This window comes from Larimichthys crocea, chromosome XXII (genome assembly GCF_000972845.2).
Source record: "Larimichthys crocea isolate SSNF chromosome XXII, L_crocea_2.0, whole genome shotgun sequence".
In the NCBI taxonomy this organism is placed as follows: domain Eukaryota; kingdom Metazoa; phylum Chordata; class Actinopteri; family Sciaenidae; genus Larimichthys; species Larimichthys crocea.
Window position 1 is genome coordinate 12,040,311 of NC_040032.1, and position 10,590 is coordinate 12,050,900.

Genomic DNA, 10,590 nt, shown 5'->3' on the forward strand with positions numbered 1-10,590 from the left:
AATTTCAAACTAACGGTCGTTAACTCGACTCTCGAGCCTCGTCTTTAAATCTGTTAGTCTCTTGCAAACTTTAATAAAAACATTTCCTTCGTGCTGTAAAGGACACCTGGTTCATTTGACGATAAAAACAGAAAAAACTGGTTTACCAGGAACTATTATCTCAGATTTTAAACGTTGTTAGTGTCAAAGTGTTCAGCTATGTCAACAGGCAGGTAGGTATGATAACCTTTTACACAGAAAGTTACTGTGCTGTGCAGTTCAAGCACTTGAAAGTGAACAAAGCTATGTGTACATACAATATTTGTTTGCTTATTCATCCTCTGCTTTGATTGTAGGATTACATTTTTCACTGTATGTCAGGTGCTGCTGTTGACAATGGTGCAACAGTTAGTCCAGGGCGTACATTCACGAGACACCATTGTCAACAGCAGTTAAAAATGTAGTCCTACAATCAAAGCATAGGATGAATCAGCTTAAAAAGAGGCGACAGATATTGTATGTCCACATAGCCTTGTTCACAGTAACGAGTAACTTTAAAGTATTATATTGATCGGTGGTTCGATCCCCAGCTCCTCCAGTCTGCACGTCTAAGTGTCCTTGGGCATGATACTGAACCCCAAATTGCGTCAGCTAAATGAATAAATAAATGTATGTATGTATGAGACAGGAGTCAGATCTGAGTGTAGTTAGATTAGTTAGATGCTTTTTCATCTTTCAACACTTCATTTTATTGTGCTATTAAAAAAAAAGTCCCGCTGCAATCTATTCGAGTACATTTTCCAAGGCCTGCCATCTCCGTTCGTCTCTTAAATATCTCTTAACATTGACATTGGTGTGAACGCAGCTTATCAAGGGCACCGACCGATAAAGCTTTTTGTTTGCACAAATGACACACGCTGCCCCGGCGACACAGTTGTTGTCAGCCGCAGAGGAATCGTCTGGCATTTAAACAGTGATTCAGGTTACAATGGCTGGAATGTGTGCATTGTTCATGTGGAAAAGAGACACCGGCATGATTTTAATCCTCGTTTGATTTGTGCTTTTGTGCACGAGTTGTCTTTTAAAACAGCATCAGCACATGGTGATAGAAGAAGGAAGGTCACAGGGAATCTATCGCAGAGAGAGGACAGGCATCTCATAACAGTCTGATGTTTCCAGTTGGCATTGAAACATGAAAAACAAAGTCAAACGCTTGTTGTATTCTTGGCGGGTGTGCATTTATTATCAGTAACCAAAGTCCATGCACATTTTAAAATGGTCACTCCTCAAACACCTTGGCTTGTATCAGACATATAGACAGAACAGAAAGTGTCATGTTGATGGTGAAAATACTAGTAAGCATTCTTAGTTGCTCAACATCCTGATTAGACTGATTGTCTATCACCACACCCAGAAAGAGGAACGTTACACACTGGTACTGTTTTTTCAGGTTCTGTACAAGCCTGAAGATGTTAAGGAAACACTTGTAGTAAATAGCTGAGGGGAAAACAGAAAAACACTGGGTAAACACCAACAACTGTTGGCCGCTCTTATAGATAAGACTTTCCTGTTTTGCATACAGTTTGCAACATAGTTTCAACAATCAGATTATTTTCTTACAAATGAGTGAAAATGACAAACAAAATAACATAATGATAACAATTAACAATTATTTTATTATCAGTTAATCTGCTTATTGTTTTCCTGGTTAATGCTTTGCTCTATATAGCGGGTGCAAGAGCTCCATCTACAGATCCATTAAAAGTGAATTAATTGTTCTGTCGGTTAGTCTTTGGTGTAGTTTATTACACTGTAGTCTCTCTTTCTCTTGCTCTCTGCACACACACAAACCCACACACAGCAAAGTTAGCGGACCATAGAGGCGACAAGTGAACGAGATGAAGGGAAGATAACTCGGATATTACTCAAGTCGACAACATGTGTGCTTGTTATTGTACAAGTGCAATAAACCTCCCTGATTACTTACTTACTTAGTTACATACTTGTTCAACAAGCATAAACATGCAGGAGGTGATATTTTAATCTCCTCTGATATCTCACTATTTGCTAAAAATGTAGCTGCCGGCTGAGACAGACCGGCCTCTCCTCTGCGTACATACCTGCGGGCAGGTAATCACATGAGAGGACAAGATGATTGACAGGTACCAACTGACGTCTGCGTTCTTCATTCTTTCTAAACTTCACTTACTCGCTGATGTCAGGAATATTATTTATGTTACTGACATTTTAGAGTTGTTTCCACCGAAATATTATTAAGCTATTAAGTATAATAGTATATAACATTACTACTGCTGCCCTAAAAACAACATTTAGTTTTATTTAAAATATAAATACATTTGTTTTGAATTCAATCTTCAATTCAGTCGCACAATATCCCTTTAATATAGTATAAAATAGTCCCTTTAATATTCACTTTACTATAAAGGAAGCAGCAAATTTGTATATCTAAGAATCTGAACAATCAAGTTTTTGTAATTTTTGCTCGAAGAACGACGTAAATGATTCGCAGATCAGCTGATGATTATCAAAATGCTTGTGTCATTAGATGAATCGATTACTCGGCTAATCGTTTCAGCTCTAAAAACACTAAAAATGTGGTGCTAAAGTGCATCCATTGTCTAAATATCAGCATGTTTATCTACCTGTACCGGATGCACAATAATTTAAGCATTTCAGTGCTGTGAATTCTAATAGTGCGTGTACCGTGGCAGCAAACAGCCCCAAAAGTGTGTGCATGAAGTCCTAATGCAGTGATCAGGTTTCTGTAATAAGATAGTGTTGATGCTGTTATGATGATCGCAAGATGTAAACCAGGCTGAACTCTCACTGCTGTCCTATCACCCAATCTCAGAGGTGTTCAAATATTGCACAGGTAATGTTCTAACCTGTCTGTTTGTCTTTTTGCACAGGGAACACTGTCAGCAACCTGATTATGATTCTTCCTCCCATTTGTGGGGCCATACTGACGTTTCGTGATGGACTTGAGTTTCGCTACGTCTGCTCCTTCCTCGGACTGGCAGGTTCGGACAATACTGAAGCAACACTTCAATCATCAATCAATCATATTTTGCACCAATGTCCTGACTTACCATTTACTGTTCTGTGCTGTTGTTTTGTGTGTGTCGCCCAGCTGTTGGTGTTGGTTCCTGGTGCTTCCACATGACGTTGCTATATGAGATGCAGGTGGGCTACAGTGCTACATTTAAATCTTAATATGTCAGCAAAAAGTGCATGCAGAGTAAATTCTTGCTGAAACTGCATGGATCAGACTCATTCTTGCCTTGGAAAATATGTGTAATTGAAATATGAGGTCAACTCCTGGCTGCTTGATATGATAAATTATGCTGAAACGATGTAATCCGATAGTGATGCATTTTGTGTTTTCTCTGTGTTTTCATTTGCAGCTACTGGACGAGTTACCAATGATTTACAGCACATGCGTCTTTGTCTACTGTCTGTAAGTGGCTCAATCTTTTGGACTTAATGCCATTGAAGCACTTGAGACTGACGCTCACTGAGAACATATTTAATGTAATTGTGGTTGGAAAATGAGCAGTGAATCTGATAATTTGATCCATTCTGAGAAAGGACAGAGTGTCATCTTGTTGCTGTAGAGTGTACTGTATGTAATGGAACTATTGATTCCAAACTGGACTCGAGTATCTCTTTCCACCCTCAATATTTCAGAGCTTGTGGTGAAAGTGGTTCCCAGTTGGTCGCTACCCGAGGTGTGGCTTAATGTGCCAGCAGTGTTGCTGTCTAACGCGCACAGCCATTGTCCTTGGTGGAATCTGATCGCAGGACATAGACAGATGTACTTCAACTGCAGCTATTTCTTTGTTTGTGTGTTTGTAAGTGGCACACTGCCATGTGGCATTCTTCACTTTGAGCTTCCACATGTTGAAAGTATGTGGAGTGAATAGTGCCACCACATATTTTCCTCTTAGATTTCGCAAGTAAAACTCAAGGAAACTCAGAAAATGCCTGTTTGAAGCACGAGCAACCTTGTCCCCTCTATCGCCAACTTATTATTCAAGCTCCAGGCATACAGCTGCGGCAGTCCAGGGATAGCTGGTTAACTAACACAAGCTATTATAGCTTTGTACCTGCAGTGAAATGGTTCTCCATCAACTGGGGCAGCATATTCCAATCGTTGGGAAGTGTTTCAAACACAGTGAGAGGAGAGGTGGGTGGTTAGGCCATGACATCCTGAAATGTTAGAGGTGGACAAGTATCCCTGAACTTTAAAGGGAAAGGTGTTTTCCATGAAGGCAGCCCATGTTCAGCCTACCAGGAACTACCAGAGGGTTGTTGGTCTCAAACACACTCCCTACCTGAGCCCAGCTGTCCTTCAATTGGATTTTGGAGATCACTCTTGCAACTTGATCCATTGTAATGGAACAAACAGTGAAGCGAAAATGGCTTCCTCTCAAATCGACATTCTTGTCAGTAACAGTGTCAGCTAAAGGAATTTGAGCTTCGTGCCTTTCTGTGAATAAAGAGTGCTACTGCTTCCTGTGGGCTGATGAACTTTACAGTCACTGTTGTCCCCGTCAAGGTCTTAACAGAGTACCTTCTTTGGACATGTTCCCATAGAGCATCAGAACAACTGTTTGTCTGTTGTCTTGCCAGACAATGCTATCTATTTGGGTTGTGGATGTAATGCAAGAGTGATATAAGAGGGCAGGTCAGTCTCGGGAGGGGTGCAAGCACATTGTACATGGAGCCTCATGGCTTTACCGTAAGGTGCTCCTCTATCTGAGATTTGTGTGATGGCCTCCTTTGATGTCCACTTTTATCAGGTAACACTGCAAACAGCCAGCTTTACATTTGGTGAATGCATGCTGCACATGGCTCATATAATGCCTGTTCGACAAACAAGAATTGACCGTAGCTCTGTTTTGTCATTTTCCTCCAGAGCCTTGCAACTTTGGAGACTAACCTACCACCCATTTCTACCAGACTTCTGGCAAGGCTAGCTAAGCCTTGTATCTAGGCCATGGATGTGCACATAGTGTGTATTTGGAAATAGTTCCTACATCCAAGGACATGAGCATTCCTGCAGGCGCAGCTGGGTTGGCTCCCTCCCTGTGTGACAGTGCTCATGCATGGAATATGTGCACATGATAAAGAATGAGAGGTTACATGTTTAACTCACTCTCTGTGTGGAGAGACTATTTCTAATGAAGGTTAACCAGAGAGGCCATTAACACGTGGCTCTTGCATAACTGGGTGTTGTCAATCAGTGGTCACCGTAAGTGTGTGAACAGTATCCACGTCAGATACCACTGTGGGGGTCAGTCCATAATACATGGAATATGTAGGGTGGAGAGATCCTGCTCTCTATTCTCAGTCTCATTTATTTGTTTGTTTTTTTTTTCAGATATGAATGCTTCAAACAAGAGAACAACATCAGCTTCATTCCTATTGCATTATTATTAATCTTCAGTGTCTCAGTCACTGTGGTGAGTATCCACTTTCACTGTAACAGTACTTTGAACCATTCTGTGAATGAGGCATAACATAAGAGCATATCGTCTTAAGTAGTGTCTCTGTTTATTCTTGCAGGTATACTTACAATGGAAGGAGCCAGTTTTTCACCAGGTAAGGGTGTGCTCTGCAGAACGCTCACCTTCCTCAGACTGCTCATTGTTTGCCGTTAGGGCTCGGTGTGCCTTAAGTCATTTTTATCTTGTGTAAACATTGTGCTGGCCACCAAAGTATGCTGCACTTTACAGTTTACATGCTTGTTGGTAAAGATAATGTAGCTTTTATTATCAAAGCAACATTTAACAGTACTTTACTATTTGTTTTGTCATAAAGTCAGAGCCGAATCGCCGACTGTAGAACTTAGGACTAGGAGTACTAATATCATAACCCCAACCATGATGATAAGCACAGATACCTCTGTTTGTCTGTACCTGCGTAGAGTCTCACACCTTGTTTGTGTTGCTGTACAACAGTAAAGGACAATGTGACAAAGCTGCCTGTTTACTCTTTAGAGCTGACTTTGTTTACTCATCACACAGCCTTATGGCGGTTCATAATGAGACGGTTAGAGAATAAACTGAATGCGTCCGTCCCTTCGTGTTTGACATAATTTTCAGGACAGGTGATGGTGTCTGACTTAGTGCCCTAAAGCCTTACATACTTGTCACAGGAGATCGTACCCAGACAACTTTGTGTCTATTTAGAAGACTATGCTAATTATTTATGTTCGCATTGGCTGGAATTCAGCATGTGAAACACTAGATGATTTTTTTTATCTGTCTGCCCCACAAACTCTTCGCTGTTTCAAAGCTGAATAAATAATTGTGTCTTCTTCTAGGTCATGTATGGTGCTCTAGTAGCTTGCCTAGTGATGCGATCTATCTTCATTGTTACATGGTGAGTTTGCCAAGATGACCAATATATACATAACATATCAAAGGAACGGTTACTCATTAATATGCAACGATTAACACCTTTGAATTGTTTTTGTTTAGGGTGTACCCGTGGCTCAGACCGCTGTGTTACACCTCCTTAGGAGTCTTTCTGTTCGGGTTCCTACTGTGGAACATTGACAATATCTTCTGTGACACGATAAGGTGAGTTTTTGTCATAGATAGCGTCTTGTTATTATTTATTAACTTCATGTTTTAAGTCATTTTTTTAAATTCTGAGACTAAAGTTAATTATGTTCCTTTTTAACAGCAGTAGTTTGGACACCAACACTCTATGAAATTAACGTTTCTGTGACATCACAGCATTAATATAATTGTATAAATATATAAAGACAAGTCAGGCAGTCTCCAAATAACACGACACTTTGTGAAGGACACAACATCTGATTTCCAAGAACAGTTTGAAATGTTGACTCATCAGACCACAGCACTCTTGAACTCAGAGAAGTTGACAGTGTTTCTGGATGTCGTTGATATCTGCCTTTCTTTTTGGATGGTACAGTCTTAACTTGAATTTGTAGATTAGACAAGCTGTGTGTAATTAATATCCTTTATTCAATAATGTCAGTTATTCAGTTAATGCAGTGCTGTTTGAGAGGTCGAAGGTCAGAGACTCAGTGTTGATTTTAGGCCTTGCCCCTTACCTGCAGGCATTTCTTTGGATTCTCAGTTTCTTTTAATGATTGTAGGTGGTGAAATCTAAAGATATTAGATGTTAGAAGTTTGAAATGTATCCTTGTCTTTGTACTACATTCAGTTGAACACAGGTTGAAAAGGATTTGTAAATCACAGCATAGAAAACATTTATAAAGTGATAATCTTTTACCATTTACTCTTTCTGCCATCCTCTTCTGGAGAATCTCATACTGTAGGCGATACAGTTTTCATTTTGTTGTTGATTTAAGTGACTCAGTTAACAGCTTTTCTGTTCTCACAGAGCCAGTAGACAAACACTTCCCCCTGGTGTTGGAGTAGTAACACAGTTCCATGCCTGGTGGCACATCTTTACAGGCCTTGGCTCCTACCTGCACATACTTCTCAGGTAAGCTCCCAGGAACAGGAGCCAGCTGCAGTGTGTTCTTTCGTGGTGACACGTGTTCATTTGTATTAAAATCTAATGTCCATTTTCTTCTAGCTTGCAGATCAGAGCAACCTACCTCAAGTACAGACCAAAAGTAAAGGTATGCCCAGCGCTGTGCCTTTGTTTAAATGATCATTCATTATTTTATGACTTTCATTCATTTCTTTATTTGTGCCGGCTTTGTTCAGTTTCTCTGTGGAGTTTGGCCCACGCTGCACATCGAACCGCAGAAGACAAGCTGAGATGAAGTGACGTGGACCAACTTACGGATGGTGACTGCCATATCCAGACACCATCGGCACAGGGACCTGCTAACGCCCACTGCTGGGAACTCAGCCCACAGCTAGGGGGCAGGTGGAGCCCCCAAAGCACCTCTCCAGGGACCCTTTGGTTCTGCACTAAGGGGATTTACTAAGTACAGTATAGTACTGAGTCCAGTTTTAAGAAATGGAAGAATTTTTTCATTAATCATAATTTATTAGACTAGCTTTTCTGTAATTTTATTGAAGTGTAATACTTTTATTTGCCTCATTTTTAATGCAAATATGATGTGTCGTCCACTGCAGTGGTAAATATTGAAGGCGTTATGGTTGTTATTAGGGTTTGGGAAAACAGTGTCATTGATTGAGAATTTACATTAATTTACATTATCATATTTATTGTTGTATGTTTAGATATTTGAATCTCCTAAGCCTAAATACATATAAATAGATCAGTAAAACAGGCGTAACTAGGACTTTTGTCTTGGTTACACTGCTTGTGTGTAGTTTAACAAGCAGCCGAGGGAGCTCTGCTTACAACACAGTATTGTTGCTCCCCCTTTTCAAAGAGAAGTGTATTGTCTCTGGGTGTATTCACTACAAATAAGATGGTAACTGCCAGCTAGAAGGTGAAAGTGATACTGCGTTGGTGTGACCCAGCTGTCTTGACGAGCAGATCCTTCTATTCTGTTTGTCCCCAGGCTTTAATCTTTACCAGAAACTTTCCTATCAAACATGCCAACACTGGAATTATTCTTTTTTTTTTTTTTTCGTTGCCAATGTTGCTCTGGGATTGGTGTAATGTGTGAAATATTTTAATCTTTTACCTCGTTATAATCAAACAACAACTGTGACGCCTGTAGTTTTGTAAGGAAACCTCATCACACTGAATTAGAATTTCGCTTACGACAGGGTTAAATATTTTCCCAGGAGCGCAAAGCGAGTTGGACCACTTTCCACATCTCACGTTTCTGTGGACAGAGAAACTCTTTCTCACAGTCTTTTTAACGCGATAGCTCTGTGAGGGACTAGAGTTTTATAAGCCACGGCTCAAGCCCACAGGGTGGGTGTGTTACGTTTAAGAAACCCCTTTGTTGGGATGTAACCAGCATCAGACAGGTGTGAGCGGACACAAATACTGCAAACACACAGAAAGATCATCAGCTCAACTCGCCCGTAATCTTTCTCGAGCCACTATCAGCGTGAAGATCGTTGTGTACAGCACAGTTAGCCATGAGGGCGGATAGATGAAACTCAGCTAATATAGACAACATTTGATATTTGTAATTAAACATTCAGTCACCAAATGAATGAATGGAACATGTCTGAATCATTTTCATAAGCTGCAGGGAATCGGGTACAAGGTGCACTCAGTTCAAAGTAGGTTTTTGTCTCAGAATGCTCATGGTGGTTGAGTGCCCGCCCTTCTAATGAGAAAAATACTTCATTTAAGCTCAGTGTAGATGTCCCTTTATCTACAGGTTCTTAAGATCTATCCCACATTACTACATTATTTATTAGTCCTTTGTACTTTCAGTTATTTTCACCATGACAGCAAGGTGAAGCGTCAGACGGCACATACACACCTCGTGAGGAAGTATTGTGAAACAGTGTATGATACAACCACTAGGTGGCAGAACTTTCCAGCTTGTTTCAGACATTGCCAAGCGTACCAGTGTGCATTGAAGAACTACTACCTACCTAATGAAGGAACTTTGCCTCAGTTTTTTTTTTTTTTTTTCTTGTACTGGAGCCTGTGTTGTGAAATGAAGGGCTTTTTTATTTACACTGTTTGTTTTGCTGCTGTGAAGTCGTGGATATGTAACGGTAACAATACAACCTGGAGCTCGGGGGCGGGGGGGTTAATTGTGGTTAAATATAAGATGCACAACGTTATTGTACGGAGATATTTGTCTCCGTGTGGCCTCCTAAACTGCTGTGTGCTGGACATCACACACTACATTCATGTTCTATGTCGCTAACTCTCACATGTTTGGGTATAGACGTCGCGTGATCCCAGTGTTACAAACATTCATGAGCACAATGTATGAAAGACAAGTATTAACATTGTTCAAATGTCTGTGTGTTATTATCCTGAAATCACTGCTCATCAGTAGAGGTGAGCAGCCGTCAAAGAGGGTGCCTTATTGTTATTCCTGCAGTGTAATCCGAGTTGCCTTGATGTTCATGATAAACTGTTCATATTGTCCCCCGTCGTGTTGTGCGGTGCGCCCTTCCCCTGATTATAAGCAGTTAACAGCTTATGATGTCTTTGGCCTTCCATTCATTTCATGTGTCCAACACTCTACTTACAGGTTGTTCTAATGTTAAATGTAGCTGTAAGTGATCATACTTATGTGATAAGGCCAGAAGAGAAAACTCTGCCAACATGTTTGTTGAACTTTGGTCATGTGCCAGTCTTTAATGATGTCTTGTATTGTCAAATAAAAGAAAATGTGTCAAGACACCAAACTTTATTCGGTCCTTTCACGGTTTTCCTTTAACCAGTGGAATATTAATATATGACTCATGAATTCTCTATCTACAGTGTCAAAATCACAGATAATATATTGTCGTGAGTCAGCTCGAAGGTGTGGCAGTCACGTTGGTTAGACACAAACACACCGAATGGACATGGATGTCTGCACGTCCGTCGAACTGGGAGGAAATGTTAGAACCACTGAACTTTAAAGAAAAGATGCAGGAAATGTAAATACAGTGATGGAAAGTAATTCATATTTTAATTTATAATAAGCAATATTAGTCATTTTTTAAGAAAATATTGCACTTTTTTCTCCACTACTTT

The 10,590-nt window shown here is 40.3% G+C and overlaps 1 protein-coding gene across 2 annotated transcripts in view; it reads left to right on the plus strand.

Annotated features, from left to right (window-relative positions):
- acer3 (alkaline ceramidase 3) overlaps nucleotides 1-10,261 on the plus strand; it is a 16,253-nt gene extending 5,992 nt beyond the window's left edge. The window contains exons 1-11 of one of the 2 annotated variants that reach the window (XM_027273358.1): nucleotides 111-212; nucleotides 2,910-3,020; nucleotides 3,131-3,183; nucleotides 3,405-3,457; nucleotides 5,384-5,465; nucleotides 5,569-5,604; nucleotides 6,329-6,387; nucleotides 6,486-6,587; nucleotides 7,381-7,485; nucleotides 7,579-7,624; nucleotides 7,713-10,261. In XM_027273358.1, the coding sequence (XP_027129159.1) occupies nucleotides 2,933-3,020; nucleotides 3,131-3,183; nucleotides 3,405-3,457; nucleotides 5,384-5,465; nucleotides 5,569-5,604; nucleotides 6,329-6,387; nucleotides 6,486-6,587; nucleotides 7,381-7,485; nucleotides 7,579-7,624; nucleotides 7,713-7,766 (678 nt within the window). In that variant the 5' untranslated portion in view covers nucleotides 111-212; nucleotides 2,910-2,932 and the 3' untranslated portion in view covers nucleotides 7,767-10,261. Of the gene's footprint in view, nucleotides 1-110; nucleotides 213-2,909; nucleotides 3,021-3,130; nucleotides 3,184-3,404; nucleotides 3,458-5,383; nucleotides 5,466-5,568; nucleotides 5,605-6,328; nucleotides 6,388-6,485; nucleotides 6,588-7,380; nucleotides 7,486-7,578; nucleotides 7,625-7,712 lie in introns of those variants that run through there. The other variant, XM_010745068.3, reaches the window with a different exon arrangement.
- The last annotated feature ends 329 nt before the right edge of the window (nucleotides 10,262-10,590 follow it).